The sequence below is a fragment of the Rhamphochromis longiceps genome, linkage group LG14, assembly GCF_057381845.1.
Source record: "Rhamphochromis longiceps isolate RC_006_pf linkage group LG14, R_longiceps_female_GT1.1, whole genome shotgun sequence".
NCBI classification, from domain to species: domain Eukaryota; kingdom Metazoa; phylum Chordata; class Actinopteri; order Cichliformes; family Cichlidae; genus Rhamphochromis; species Rhamphochromis longiceps.
This window is the reverse complement of record NC_140570.1, coordinates 35,413,171-35,429,343: the sequence shown is the minus strand read 5'-3', so window position 1 is coordinate 35,429,343 and position 16,173 is coordinate 35,413,171. Positions and strand designations below refer to the sequence as shown.

Here is a 16,173-nt window from a genome sequence, read left to right as displayed (position 1 = left end):
GGGGGGGGAAGTGGACACGTCTTTTTTTTCTTCTTTTCTTGAATTCTGAAGATTTTTTTTCCAGTGGCCCTAACGCTCTTCCGTATTGAAGTGATTATTTTAGTGCAATGAAAAATAAATAGGCTGTTCCGTTTTCTTAAATTTATATTTTCTGGTTTTCATTAAACTAAACATGATTACATTTTGGACAGCCGATCAAACAGAAATTAGTGTTATTATTATTTCTACCTTGAGTTTTTATGTGTAGATTACTTTGAAAGTCCAATTAAAGCACTTCTTAAGTATTAACTTTTGCTCCCACTACAAAAAAAAGCTATTTATGAAAAAAACAACAACACACCCATATGTAAGTTGTGAGTTTATTGATGTGTATCCCCCTTGTAACCATAAATCTGTTTCCACTGGTGTCAATCAAAATGTTTTAAATCACTAATATGCATAATATATTAGTTCCCAGTCCCCTCCACAATCAAGCAGGCTATTACAAGATTGAAGCCGTTTGGGTGCATAGTGAGACAGTCACATACAGAGATACTGTCACAGGAAGAGAAAGAAAAATAGAAAACAAGAAAAAAACTCAAATATATATATATATTTTTTTTCATATAAGAACAATGCACACCACATGGAATCCTCTGGAAAAAAGCCATGATTGCAACATCAACTATACAGGCATACAAAGACAATACTAAGATAAAGAGAGAGAGAAAAGAGGATCCTAGGATTCAGTTTACTTGTTTGTGTCGATCTCTAAGCTGTAAAATTACACAAGTTTGCTTTTTTAAAATCTTTCTTCCAGAAACCAGTTCTCCAAGCTTCAACTTTCTGTGTGTCTCTGTCTGCCTGCACAGCCCTCCAGCTCCAAACTGTTTTCAGGTGGCTTTGATGTATGGCCGGCCCAAGCATGTCCAGTGCCAAAATCCTAAAATCAACACTGCAAAATTTGTTACACATCCCAATAAAAAAAGCAAAATTTTATTACCAGCCAAAATTCATACTTTTTTTTTTTTTTTTCCCACAAAAAGGTAGACTGAGTCATTTCCTAGATTTCTTGTTCCATACTACGCATATTGTTTTATTTGTGCCTCTGGACTAGCACTGCTATAAGTTTCCATACTATTCTTTACTTTATGACCAGCAAAGCTAGCTAGAATATGAATGCACATCATTCCTAAATTTGTATTCAGAGTAGCCTCACTTATACTGTGTTTTTACTTCAACACTTAAGAACCCCCTTTAAAAACAAAGCATTGTCTGTTTGTGGTATGTCTTTGCACACCTCAGTCTATGTGACACTACACTGAAATTAAAACCTAAAGGGCGTCTGTGAAATACATAGCATGGAAATGGCTTCCATAATACATTCAACTATGTAACACATATCAGTAAGTCTTTTTATTTACTGAACTTCCCTAATGATAAAATATTTGTGTGGGCAGAAGGTAATACATCATCACATTCACTTAGTAAGGGGTTTGGAGCAGGGTTTGTGAGATGTATTTGAGCTGGGGGCCTGTGCACACCTTTCCTGAAGCTTTCTTATTGTGTGCCTGCAAACATTCACGACGACAAAGCTAAGAACCCTAAGCCAACTCATAACATCTCCCCTGGGGGAAAAAAGGTGGAATAAAAACATCTATTCTTATATATATTTCAGTTGTATATGTATACAGCATTTTGTTATCATAACAAAGAACAGAAAGTAAATAATTCATGATTTCACTTTTTTCTCAGTTGTTGTTTCACTAAACGTTTTAATTGGTACAAAGAACCTTCATATACAAGCAATCTATCGAGAGGAAAAAGAACAAAACGTCAATTAGTTTTGAGAATACCATCAGAAACTTCATGAATGACACTTTGCATGATGGGGAAACAAAAGCATAGTGTCTAGTAAGCGGGTTTATTGATGGCTGCTCAAAAATAATAAAATTTAATATGATTCGCCTTTCAAAAAAAAAAAAAAGAAAAAAAAAGAAAAAAGAAATGTCCGGAAAAAAAAAAGTTATACATCTTGATCTGAGATAGCTGTATGATAATTACAGATAAATCTGCAGAATCACATTTTCCATTATGCAAACTGGCAAATACATCACCTTTTAAAAAGAAACATGATCAAAAAGAGCACTATAGTACAATAGTAGCAGTAGTAGAAGTAGTAGCATTACTTAAGGATTGTTTTGAACAAACCAGTAAATGGAGTTTGGATGTATGCAAATGATTTTAACAATAGCATCATGTTGGTCAGTAGTATGCTCCCCTCGGTTGCCATCCTCTTATCAGACTCTACAGCACCCCATGTAGGCTCTGGTTAGATTTGCATCTGCTCTAGGTATTTGTAGGTGGGGTTTTCATAGCCGTGGTTCTGCATCTTGTTCAGGTGTCGTTCCTCTGGTGTCAGCATGGGGTCAACCTGCAAGATAGAGAGATAGATAGACAGATGCACTTTTTAAAAAATAAGACCACTACAAAGGCCTACATATGACAACTCTTCATGCTGTGGCATACATAAATGCTGCAGGGGGACAATAATCTAATTTGCATTTCCATATCCAGCTCTATTCTGATAATTTAATAGCTAGCTGATACTTGGAATAAGAAGAGCCACAGTTCATTAGAGAGCTCTGCTGTGTGGTTATGCGCCCTCCAAATAACAGGTGGCTTACCTCCACAATGCCATGACTGATTGTGCCATATTGCCTTTTCCTCAAAAGCACCAGGCTGGTCACAATCACAGTTGCTATGGCCACTGCGATCACCAGCAAGCCAATCAGTGCACTGCTACCGAAGCTGAAGTCTTCTCCCAGAGGGCGGTAGGACTCCTAACAGGAAGAATGAGTCAGGGAAAGACAGGGAGAGCAGTCAGGAGACAACAAATGCAAACACAGCAGACCACTGAAGCAATGAAAAGAAACAGCGAAGTTGTTTTTCTGCAATAATGAAGACACTGCATGTACGTACTAGCTACCTCATCCTACCTCGTTCTATTTAGCCATTCTGAACACAAGATTCCCCTGGACCTTTTTATGTTTAGGGTACAGAGGAATCTTGTAGTAGCTGCTACTTCTGTGATATGCATATAATGAGTGGAAACATGAATATGAACGTATCATTTGAAAGTAGATCTGCTATGCTGTGCAGTTTGCCTCCAAAGCTGCACAGATTCCCAAGGCACTACTGCCTTTGCTTACTCTCTGTCCCTTTAAAGAGAACTGTTGGCAGTGATCGTTTTTTGGGGAAGTTTTGTAGGTGGTTCACTGCTAAATCAATAAAATCAGATCAATTGCAACTGTGACATGAGGTGTAATTTGTTATCACGATCAATAGTCATAATGTAATTCATGTAAGAATTTCCCTTTAAAACCCGAGACAGTGAATTATTAACAAGAGTGAACTGAAATGAGATTTCAGCCATCCTTCAAAGTTGCTTTAAAATTAGAAAATAAATTAAGTGGAAAAGAGCAGACTCTTTAAGCTACGTTACGAAACCATAGAGACAAATCAGTTTTTTTGTTCTTTGGGACACGATTGACTCGTGAATAGTGTGTGCACATGCATGCCAGGTATCTTTGTGGAGGATTGTGTAGTATCTTGGCTAGTTCGATATATGCACACAATCGCAGTCACCTCCGCTCATCTTCACAATCTAACCTGACACATATGACACAAACTAATCATATGTGGACAGCCACTGGGGTAAGGGGGGGGAGGGGATTTCACCGCTCGGTCTCACACATAAGCTGAGCACGCCCAGTTTGTGTGGATTCACATCCATCATATGAACTGAGATTTTCAATGTGTACATTCAAATACAGTCACATAACAAGCATGCACCCATGCAGAAATAACCAAAACAAGTTAGCCTCAACAAAATATGGTGATAAAAGTGAGGGGTTCAGGGGTCTGTTTCAGTGCAGTTGTTGTTTTTAAAAAAATAAATTCTGTTCTTTTTATTTACACAACCATCAGCTGCAGAACTGGTGTCTTTGCACACTCCCACACTCCCTCCTTCTTTCATCTTCTCCCACTACTGATAACTACAGTTCCCCAGAGAGCCCTTTGGAGGGTGCTGCTGTACTCACCAGCTCATCATCATGCATAACGCTGACTCTCTCTGCACTGTAAACCACTTCTTTAACATCCAGTGACTCATCAATCACCTGTCAACACAGACAGGGGAGCCCAGGTTACACTCACCACAACGTGTGTGTGAGATCGTGCATGTACGACAGAGAGAAATAGGAAGAGAGAGGCGGGGGAGAGTGAGAGGGTGTGAATGTGCAACGCAGTAAACTGTTAAGGATTATCTGTGTTTGGGTGATGATACATTTGGAGCTGTCTTGTTCAAACTGGAAGGAGAGAGGGAAGGGGGTTGCAAGCATCAACAACAGACTTTCTTCTAGGAACACAGTTAACAAGTCTTTCTAAGCAGACTGTCAGCCTCTCATTACTGAGAGCCCCGGTCTGAAGAATAAGCACGATGAGTGGAGTGGGTGTGTTCAGGAGGCAGAAACTAAATCTGCTGTTTGTAGAGACAGAGCACTCCAGAGTCTGTTTGTCACAGAACATAACCACGACGAACATTTTAGCTGTCACCACCATTTTTACATTTTTTTCCAGTTTGCTTCGCTTTCAAAAAAACAAAACAAAAAAAACAACCCACTAGCATTTCCAAAAAAATACATCCATGCACTCAAAAAACTTGCACAACTCACATTAACACAGACACGTAAAAGTACACGCAGCTTTACAGTTGATGTTGGATTAGCATGCGAAACAGCAAACATAACACTCGCGCACACAGCTGCCAAGCATAATTTGAAATCCATGAAGAAGACTGCTGCGCTTGGCAAAGGAAAGTAACATGCAATGACTGCTGAACAAAGTGTGGAGTTGATCTGAATGAGGGTCGGTTGGCAGAAGCCAAACGCCGACACGCAAATAGCTCAGTGTTAGTTAGCTGTAACTATGACAACATAGTTACTGGAATAATCTGTCTCGTTAAATGCTGAACTTAAGAGCTATGTGAAAGCACAGTGTACTCATTAATCTGTCTCATCAGCACAACTGTATCAAATTGGGGTTGCTGGAATGATATCTAACTGTTCGTGTCCTGTGTTTTGCTTTAACAATGCTTCTCTCAAGTCAGAAAGAAAAACATGTTTTGAGGCACGAACACAATCACAAACTGACAATAGAGCTCTTACCACATTCTCGCTGACCTTTGGTTTGCTGTTGATGATTCTCTCCTCAGCACCAATTAAACCATCTAAGCCAGACATGGCAGACCCTGGAGGAGGTAAAGGAGCACAGTCAATAACAGTAAGTTAGCACAAGCAAACAACCAAACTGGGATGGCGGTATCGGTGGTGGATAGCTGCACATAGATATCCAGCTACTGTCCTTGCACCCGTTGCATCAGTCTCCTTAGTTCACTGGTAACAACAAAGACCTTTCTTCCCTTCAGCACAGAGCGAGCACTGTGAGCATGACACTGACCTTCTACAAAGGCCCCCTCGAAGTGGTGCTTTGCATTTATCTGCAATTTCTCTGTAAACATGCAGTGAGTCACTGAACGAGACCCCACTAAACGACTGAATATCCTGGTATTTTGTATCCCTCACATAACCGTATCACTGTAGTTCAACTCATACAAATTTTCAAAAATATATGCCACACTTACAGTTTCATACCAGGGACAAACACATCAGAAAAGGTAACGAGAGTAACATTCAGTATCAGCTTATTGCCTTCGGCGGGTGCTCCAATCTAGTCAGTACCAAACAATTAAGAATAATAAAACTGTCTTCTGATTCAGTGTGGGACAAGTATGCACGTTTGCAAGCCTCGTTGAGCAGTGGTGCCAATCACTCTGGCAGGGCAGGTTATCAGATTGTACTGCAGGCTGCGCATAATCTTATATCCAGCTATAACAGTCACAGCAGCATGGGAACAATGGGACCACTCATGTATATAGATTCGATAAGTCCTGAAGCAGTTTTCCTATTTTGCTAAAAAAAAAAAAGAATTTAAGTCATTTATCAACAGATTAAACAGAGTATTTCAGGCTGTGGGTCAGCAGAGGAAACACTGAGCCTCAAACAGGGACACTAAATCTACCAACTTCTATCAGGAAGTAGGAAACTGAGGAGGAAAATGAGTTTGTGGGAGGTGAAATAATTACGGTATTTTGACAAATGCACTGAGAACAGGATGACAACGAACACACAACAGTGTCTCTGACGCGGGGCTCATTGTGACCTAGCTCTACCTGATTTCAAAGCCACTGAATGTGTTATTTACCATGAAGTGATAATCCTAGTATGACAAAAAGCACAAAACATAGCTGGGGGCCAACGGAAAAAAAAAGTAGAAAACAACCAGACGGCTTCTGATAAAACAGAAACAGTAAGAATACCGAAAGGAAGAGGAGAAGGAGCAGAGTGAAACAAAATAGTAGATGGGAATGGCTTGGGGAGATGAGTGGGAGCAGAAAAACAAGATGCAACAGAGGCACCAACCTTTCTTGAAGGCACGTGGGGAGTCTGATAGATCGCCTTGGCATTTGAAATGAGCAACAGAAAAAAAGAAGGTCAGAAAAGGGAAAGGAGAGAAGAGAAAAGAACTCAGGTAAGAAGAGAAAAGGCAGGATTATCAAGCTGTGTTAATTGATTAGGAAGAGTTCAGCAGGGAAGAATCCAAAAATAAATGATAAAGATAACTAAACTCCAGAAAGGGAGCCATTTTAGAATTGGCTAGCTCTGTCTCTGGGCTGTTGGTTTGGATACTAAATGTTGCTTGGGGCTTTACTAGTAATTTGCCTTCCTTCTCGCTGGAAGCGTTCCATCCATCATTTTTTCTCTCCTTGAGGATTCAATCTTTTGATTGGCGCAGATGTAAAAAAGAATAGAACCATAACTGCTTGTTTCTTTCCCTCTTGCTTTTGGCTCAAGCTTAGTAGCAGACCCTGAGGCTTTGTGACTTTAAAAAAAAAAAAATCTTAGCAGTTCTGTGTTGAAGGCTAAGCCAGTGGGAAATATGCAGGCGCAGATAAGTCTCAACCGTGGACTACAGTGCACATTTGCTTGGCTCAAAACACAATGTAAACCTATTCTCTTTCACTGTGCAACATGCTTCGTCACCACTGCCCTTCAGAAAGACTTATGCGTAAGGCCTATTGTTCTCCTCACAGCCACAGCGTTGTTCACGATCTTGCTCGTGACTGTGTCTGCTCACCCTCTGGATCTGGACGGGACCCCAAGGATGTGACCTGGATGGGCCGGTAGGGTTTGCCCTCAGACAAAGGAACTTCCACGCTCTCCTCTGATGAGACGGTGACATCTGGCTGTGATTCTGAGATGGATGACAGGAACTGGTCCATGTCAGCTTTCTGCTCTTGGAGTAGCTCATCTGCAGAAAAGGGCAAATGACAGAGTATAAACCTGGGGCATGCCGACACCTGTAAACTGGGGACATGGCAGCAGCAGCGGTTTCTAAAATAAGCTTCATTGATTACTGTTAGCATATTTTTCCCCAGCAGTCAGAACTGCTGCAAGAAACGTCTGTTCCCATTTCTGCTAACTACCAATTATTATTTTTCTGAGAGCTATTTTCCGTGTAAATCTGCACAACTCCCAACAGAACACTGCACGGCGAAAGCTGTGACCCAGTTCTGTCACTGCACCCACTCCACTTTAACGTGTGCTGCATCACTATATTATGGTTCCTTTAACGGAGCAAAGGAAACAAAAGAAAAAATATTTTAATGAGTGGACACTGTCTGCTTTAAATTGCACCACTACGTCCCAACAGGTCTAATTGGAAAAATGAGGGGTTGTGAGCAGAGGCGCCTTAAAAACACAGTAATAGCTGTATGTACAGCTGCATAGCTGTATTCAATTTTCCACAACTCAGCCTTTTCTCTGTTTTTAATAATTGGAGTGCTAAAACCTTCCATCTGGTTTCTTTTAGTGTTTGTATTTCCTTCTGCACAAAGAAACTAATGGCAAAGGATACAAATGAGTCCCAAATGAGCCAGAGAAAATGTGACGTACTGACTTCTTTCTGGCACATTTCCATTGCTGTTTTTAATCTGATTTCATCAAGTTGCCCAGGGATCTTTCATTGAACAGGACTCACCAATTTCATCCTGAATCTCTTCGGCCACATATGGCACTTTGTAGAGCAGTGACAGACTCTGGTTCATCCTCTCCTCGATCACTCGCAGGTGAGTCATCACCTGAATTAAAAAAAATAAACAGGGTATCACGTGACAAAAGAAATTAGCACATGATTCTATTTAGTTTAATTAAAACCAATCCACCAATTGGAGACAAGCGCTTTGATAATTCAAATTCAGCATCAGTTCCCAAAGACCCCCAAAAGAGTTTCCCCATTTAAGACACATAATTGAATTCAATTTATAATTTTATAGGAAACCTAAAAATCCTTAATAATGATCAAGAAGGATTATGTTTCTGGATCATGAAACATTAGTTTAAATGGCCAATTTTATGGTATTTAACACATTTCAATTACTGTAACATTAAACCAGTGAATATACACCAGTGAAAAAAACAAACAAAACAAAACAAAAAAAAAACCCAAACATGATTATCCCAGAAAATCCCTCTTTGTTGCCACTGGTTACCTTTTGTCACCTAATAATATCTCAGATCACAGCATTGACTTTTCATGTTTGGAAATTTGCACAGAGAAGCTGTTCACAGTGACACGAGGTCACTGTGTGTGAAACGATTAAAATTAATCTTCAGATATTGGTGTCAGCAGGAAAAGGAGGTCGAATCTAACTGAAATCTGAAGGAAAATAATGACAAAAAAGAAAAGGGAAAAGTTGGAAACTGACTTAAAATTTTCCCCAAATGTAATGAATCACTATACAGTACAAACTTGAGGGCAGACAGCTCTCTGTTCTCCAACTAGCATATTTATGTACTAAACTAAAGAGAGCTTTTCATGACCACACATTTAAACAGAGCCGCCTCAGAGAAGAATTGCGCTTTCAGGAAGTGTGCATATTCCCTGAGATGAATCCAGACTCGCTCACAGCCAGCTGACTTCCAAACATAAAACAAGTTGCTGCGTGTAATATTCAAATTAGTCTTGAAGCTCCGAGCCGCTCTGACAGGATCTGCAGCCTGTCGGCCCCAATGATCGCCACCATATCACAGTGTTGCAAAAATAAAAGCAACTCGTTTGATGGAAAAGATTTTAAAAAAAATGTGGCATGTCCAAAAACATTTCCAGTCACTACCACTATTTCTATAAACAACATGTTTGAAGAGGAGAAATATTTCAGTATTCTTGCTGCCAAAATGGTTGGCAGGAAATAAAAAGCCCCTACAGACAAAGCTGACCAGCTTTTGGCAGGTAACCGGTGTTTATTTCCAACTATGATGATTGACTGCTTTAATCTCCCAGCACATGGCTGCAGTGCACCAGCGCCAGCAACAGATGGCAATGATGCACCTTTCCCTATTAAAGGTGCTCTGCAGCCCGCTGGCACCTTCCTGTCTGTGTCTAAGAAGCATTTCTGATTAAGGAAACCACATTGTCCCCATGTTGGAAAAAGCAATTTTGATGCATCAAGCAACCTTACTAAAGTCAGACAGGTGAGGGTAAAACTGAAAATAAGTCTAGGAAGACAGAGGCTCTAGGCTTGGCAAAAAAAATAAATAAATACATAAATTGTCAGGGCACAACAGCATAGATTGTTTTTTCTTCACCATTTCCCAGATCCAACTATTTATCTTAAAAGAAAGTCTCTTCCGTTCTTCTGTTCTCTGTGTTTTTCATCCATCTGCTGCATGATCAGTCATGGTGGAGGATAAATGGTGTCGAAGGGCACTGACACACACACACAAACACACACAGAGACGAGTACATCTAATAGAGGAGCTTCTAGCCAAATCCCCGTGCAGCCGCTCAGAGTCCAGCATTACACAAGACCTGCGCAATGTTAATCTTCGGCTGAGGCTTAAGTGAATGAAGCACTCGCCCTCCCTCCATCAGGCAAGCCTACTCACTCCTCCTGGGCTTCAGCTAAGAGCAACAGACACTCTTTCTACCTCCTACACACTTACAAACAGGGCAGAAATGAGCAGGAGACATCATTATCCCTGCCTTGTCTGAGCAGGAATAGGAGTATATGATCTTAGATTGGCTCGGCATGAGGTTTCAGATTTATTGAGACTGTGTCCAATACATTACATTTTCATTGTCAAAACCAGCTGCAGGGACCAATTAAGAAAATTGAACTGTACAAATGCAAAATATTACGCATTGATAAATGATTAGCTGTTTTAATCTAATTAATTCTAACAAAAAAAGATAAACATTTCCTGAATCACACGTTCATAATGTGGGGATTTTATGTCATTACCTCTGGGCCCTGACAATTCTTAACCTAAATCAAATGAGGTATTAGTGATAATTATCAGGAACAAACCCACTGACCTGTGACTTCATCTGAGCAGCCTTCTCAGGATCAACAGCCAGAACATGCTGGTAGTGGCGGATGGTGTGCTGGCGGTCCTTGTTTTCAGCACGGACGTACCTTCTCAGGGCTTGCAGGATGCGGTGGGGCTGCGGAAAAATGGGGCAGGGTGAACAGTTGGGTCAAATAGTACAATATGGCCTTGGAAACATTTCTGTATAACACTGGCTGTTGCATGATTGAATATTCCTGTTTCGTGAGAGTATAATTGACATGCATTGTAATGCATTTCCCTTTTAATTTTTAATTATCAACCAAAAAGTGATATTCATTGTTTTCATTCAGCCAAATGTTTCATTCATAGGATTCAAATTTAATCAGATTTAAGTTTATTTAAGAAACCAATCCTCAAAATGACAAGCCCTTTTGTTGTTATGTGCCTCTCATTAAAAAGTCTGTGAAGGTTCTCAGTCATCCAGGTCATCGTAGTCTAAGGAGCTAGTCCAAACGCTTTTCTTTCCAAGCTCCTTAGACTCTCATTAAAAATGACCCGTTTAGCTTTATGTTAGACATAAAATAAGTGAAAATTGTTTTTCTCTTGCTCGTCATATATCCGAGGAGAAGAACAATGAGAATGCTGGCTTGAAATGCAAAATGATTAACTTCACATAAAACATAACATAAAATCTTCTGCAACACTTACAGAAATAGCATCAGACTACAGATGACGCAATTAACAGTTTTGGAGGTGTAACGAAAGCTGTGCTCTTAAATCTGGCAACGTCATTAAACTTGAAATGAGAACAAATGAAGGCATTAAATCAATTCCCTTTTTGCTGATAAACCCAACATTAGTGGTATTGGAAAGGTGACCAGCACCTTCTAACAGAGTGTCAAACTGTGTGCTGGCAAAAAGCATCAAAAGTCTATTAGATAAAAGGAATTAAAAATAACTTGACACAAGGATTATAGCTGTAGGGTGAAATGTGATTGACTTTGTGCTTTGGGGGATTTGGGGATATGTGTTTTTATGGGTGCAGTAATCCATTCTCTTCATGATAGACTGCAAGTTGTCAGAGGCTCTTTTTAGCAGGATATGAGATTAGCTGCAATTGGTGGTAAATGTGGCCTGACAGAAATATACGCGTAGATTTATTTTCAAATTGACTACGGAAAGGAAAAAGAAACATCCAGATGGAGAAAGGTAAGGATGACAAAGTTGCTCTGAGAAGCAGGTGTGTGCCATTTACCCTGGGGGGGTCAGCCTGCAGGGCAGCCAGGTAGTTCTCCAAGGCCAGACGGCGTCGGTCATTCAGCATGGCCTCTACCCGGGCGAGGTGAGTCTCCACCAGCTGTTGCTTCTCGCTGGCTGCTTCCTCCTCCAGGGACTCCACCATAGCTTGGAAGTGCTGTAAACCAGTTCAAAATCTTACATATGCACACTAAACTGCATAGCACTCTTTCAGTTTCTACTAACAGAAAAACACAAGTCTCAATTTCATTCATGTCGCCTTCCAGGCTTGTTAAGGGACTTGGGGACTCATTTAGAAGGTTTCCCGTTCAAACAATGTCCTCATTTAGCCTTAGAGTGATAAAGATGGAACAGCCAGGGAAACGGGATCTTTAATGGTACAGGGAGTGAGGGACCCAAGCCATCATCCCTCATTCAAACAAAGGGACAAACCGAGGGGAGGGGTGACTCCCATGGGAAAGGATCAGTGTCTTACCTGGATCAATGTCTGCCGTTCAGCCTTGGGCAGGTTCTTAGCCTGGCGATCAGCTTCTTCCCACTCTTTTCTTACCTGGAGAGAGAAGTGCATAGAGAGGGAAGGAAGTGAAATGGAGATAAAAGGCAGTCCTACGATGACTCAGAAAACTGCTATTTTGTTGGGAAAACAATACCAGGTAGGTAAGAAACTGATAAAGTACGACTTTGTTTCTTGTTGTTATCTCAAATTCAAATGATTTATGTGACTTCTAACTTATTTTTTTTAAAAACAACATAGATAATACACTTGCTCCTTTTCCTCCTACAAATATCTATTTGACTGCCAATGATGCAACAAAAAAGCTACCAGCTTTACTGAAATAAATCTCTTCAAAGCATCTGCGATCATGTACAATGTGGTCACACAGTGCAGCTGAGTGGAAAGATCCTTACATATTGCCTCTCAGGAATCAGCGTCCTGATTCTTGCTGGTAAACTCACCCTCTCCATGCGGTTACGGTGTCTGATCTCCAGCTGCTCCTTGGCTCTCTGGAAACGACTGTGCTCCTTGTCGTCGGCGGGGGTTTCAAAGTAGATGTCGACATCATCGGTGGGCTGAGGAGTCGGGGGCATGGCTGCAAAGTCAGACACAGATGGCGAGAGGTCAGGGCAGCAAACTGACAACCGGACAGACTGACACACATAGAGAGACGGGCTAGCAGACCAGCTGATCCTGGCAGAAACAGGTAGGCAGCAAGACAGACACACAGGCAGACAACTGGGCACAGAGAGAAAGAGCTGAAAGGCGAAAGGAGATTGACGCCGGACCTAAATCCTCACAGATGCACTCCTCTCATTGGCGTTCTTCCACCCTCAGTAAGTCTGATAAATTTAAGAGAATCTGACAGTCTTTCCATTTCAGTTTTTTTCATCTTCCAATCGGCTTCCTGCTGACAGGTCGCATCTCTGACACTAATAGAAATATCTCCGTATTTGACAACTGGGTCACAGGGGGTGAAGCCAGAGGGCTCTGTTCTATACAGTCACGCACCGCTCCCTCCTCATATCCCTGCAACTTGCAAAAACAGTCCTGCTTCAGGCTGGCAAATAGAAAGACACCTCAAGCACTTTGGCCCCGTCATCTTAAAAAAGAGGAATGGGTTAAAAATAAGGACCTTTATTTTCTAATTCCTAAATTTAGCAGCTTCAGTCCTTAAAAATGAAGAAAAAATTCAGTTGGTTACAACTGTGAACTATGTCTAACCTGATGGGAAGTAAATCACTGCAGGTGCAAAAAAAGGGGCTACTGACTGACATATGCTGGTGGTTTCTAACAAAAATAGTTGCAGTGCTCTGTGATCAGAAGAGACAGGTTGCTGATAGACAGACAGAAACAAACTCATGCCGGGAGCAAACATTGACCGTCAAAGAAGAAGAAAGAGGAACACTACTGAGGGGAAAGTATGAGTGTTTTTTTTTTAAATTGAAATTTAGTTTAAATTTTAAATGCGTTTTACAGTTTTCTCTTTTACTGCTACAGAGAACTCCGATTTGACAGTCAGGCAGAAGACTGGAAGAAAATAACATTTCCAGTATTTAATCTTTTATTCAAATAATTTTATATTCAAATGAAACCTAATGAAAATGTGATTTCTTTCTACTAGATAATACTAATATGGAAAATGTCTGCAGTTCAAAATTAGTAGAGCGTTTCACTAAAGTAATGAACCTGCTATATCTTGTCTTTACAAATAAACTATTTCATAAAAAAAAGTAAATGAAAAATGTCATTATGTGTAGTGATGCAAGGATGAAATCTGACGGATTAAGAAGTAGCAAATAAATGGTAATTTGAAGAATTGGTTTACATCATCATTTAAATATCAAACAAAATCTGACTCACATTTAAACAGATTTCAACTAATTTAACTGATGATAAAAAAAATACCTTCTTTGCACCAAGAAGATTCTGTCACTTTTGATATGATTTTTTAAACTGAAATAATTAATAAAAATAATTGTTTGGAAAAATAAAGCAAAAGAGAACAGCTTAGAGTATATTCAGGAGGACGTGGCTGTGAAGTAACGTGGAAAGAACGACTGCAGAACAGGTGTTCTGTTTACTACATCTATAATTTCCTTGAAGGCTTTCAGTGGGAAGTCTGCAGCAAAGACACAAACAGATAAAGAGAGCGGAGGGTTTGTTAAAGCGGCCTCTGTCACGTGAGACTTACTCAGACGTTTGCACACGGCCATGCAGTACTCCTCTGAGTCGAAATTGTTGCGGTTGCCGGCACAGCCACCGTAAATGAAGCGCACACACTTCCTCTGGCTCATGTCGAAGTGCCAGCGGGGCATGGAGGCACGACAGGGGCCGGTCTCAGCCTCCAGGGTGCACACCGCTGCCAGAGTACAGCTTGTTAGATCAACCAGCCATTTTGGGCAGCAGTCTCAATTACAAACACTCAGAAAACTACAGAAACTAGATAATAACATGTTCATAACCTCCTTTCTGTTCAGCCTGAGCTGGACTTATCTAAGAATGAGAAAGGGTGATATGTCCCTTCAGTCTGATACAAGAAGAACAGTTCATCACAGTATCTGGTGTGAGCTCAGCTTATCTAATTACAGACCGGTGGGGATTTAGGTATAACTGGATCTAGCTGAAAGGTTGAAAAGGTTTGATTATATTTAAGATGTAGGTAGTGGCAAGTGCATATAAAGGGAGAGTTAGAGGGAGGGGGTTGAGTGGATGATATGAAAGCATCTAACAGCACATTACAAACCTTTCACTTCTTGTAGAATCTTGTCCTCATCCTGGTTGTCAGACATTTTGCTTTCTTTCTTCTCATCCTCATCCTCCTTGTCAGCCTCCTCGTCCTCATAGACATAGTGGTACTCCTCCTCGTCCTCCACCTCCTCATCTTCATCCTCATCTACCAATTCCTCCTTCTGTGTGGGCTGCTCGTCAGCTGGTGTCTCGCTGATGAGGGAAAGAGTCGGTTAAGTGAAGAGGTGTAAGCCATTGAAAGGAGTGATTTATCAAGAGAGACAGAGCAGCTGCCATGGATCAATGTCACAAAACTTTAATTCATCCAGATGGCCAGTTACATCCGCCCTTCCCAACGCAGCGCTTATTTTGCTTGCAATATTTCATGAACACATCCAGATGCAGTCTGCCCTCCACCTTCGCAATTGCTCACCTGTCCTCGACAGCCTCCTCTTCATCCAGGTCCATCTCATCAATCTCCTCATCCTCTACCTCTTCATCTTCGTCATCCTCCTGGGAGGGGAGGGAAGGTTGGGTGGACTCTGTGCGAGAGGCGGGGCAGCACACGTATTCTGTGCCTTGGAACTTATCAATGCCACAGGGCAGCAGCATGCCATAGCTGTGCAGCACCATGGAGCTCTTGCCGCAGGCCTGGGGGGTGAAAGAAAAGGGCACGTGGCACGGGGTCGGTCACTCTCCAATTTACCAGCTTTAACTTTGACAAAGTGATATTTGTTGAACTTTTATTAATCGAGACAATTTTAAAAGACCTCAGCATCAACGAAAGCCTGGCCTGATAAAGGAGTATGTGAGTTATGGAAGAAGCAATCATCTTAAGAGCCTCAGGACACAACCACCAGGACTTCCAGTGTAGAATGCCAAGGACAAGACTTCCTGTTTCTTTCACTGATCTTTGATAACAAGGTTATTTGCTATTCCGAGTGACTGTTTACAAAGGTGCAACCAAGCCCATTCAATCAAGATTAGTCAATATTGGTGAATCTCAACAATAAGTAAGAGACTAGGCAACAATGGCATTCATAGGAGAGCTCCAATGTAAACATCACTGCTGACTAAGAAGAACAAAAAGGCTGCTCTCACATTTGCTAAATATGTCTGAAGAATCTGAATATACAAGTGTAGCAAATATGCAAAAGAGAAAGCAATTCAGAAAAGGGGAAATACTTTTTCCCAGCACTGTAAGAACATTTATATGTAAGCTGAATTTCATTGTTTATT

General features: G+C 40.9%; 1 protein-coding gene across 4 annotated transcripts in view; it reads right to left on the bottom strand.

Annotated features, from left to right (window-relative positions):
• Window positions 1-345: 345 nt before the first annotated feature.
• Window positions 346-16,173, bottom strand: part of aplp2 (amyloid beta (A4) precursor-like protein 2) — a 52,485-nt gene continuing 36,657 nt past the window's right edge. The window contains exons 5-17 of one of the 4 annotated variants that reach the window (XM_085379900.1): window positions 15,368-15,585; window positions 14,951-15,147; window positions 14,399-14,566; window positions 12,666-12,799; window positions 12,184-12,258; window positions 11,707-11,865; window positions 10,477-10,605; window positions 8,140-8,239; window positions 7,237-7,410; window positions 5,208-5,290; window positions 4,083-4,160; window positions 2,667-2,822; window positions 346-2,413 (exon numbers count right to left, since the gene is read on the bottom strand). In XM_085379900.1, the coding sequence (XP_085236026.1) occupies window positions 2,312-2,413; window positions 2,667-2,822; window positions 4,083-4,160; window positions 5,208-5,290; window positions 7,237-7,410; window positions 8,140-8,239; window positions 10,477-10,605; window positions 11,707-11,865; window positions 12,184-12,258; window positions 12,666-12,799; window positions 14,399-14,566; window positions 14,951-15,147; window positions 15,368-15,585 (1,773 nt within the window). In that variant the 3' untranslated portion in view covers window positions 346-2,311. The remainder of the gene's footprint in view (window positions 2,414-2,666; window positions 2,823-4,082; window positions 4,161-5,207; window positions 5,291-7,236; window positions 7,411-8,139; window positions 8,240-10,476; window positions 10,606-11,706; window positions 11,866-12,183; window positions 12,259-12,665; window positions 12,800-14,398; window positions 14,567-14,950; window positions 15,148-15,367; window positions 15,586-16,173) is intronic. The other 3 variants (XM_085379901.1, XM_085379902.1, XM_085379903.1) reach the window with 3 other exon arrangements.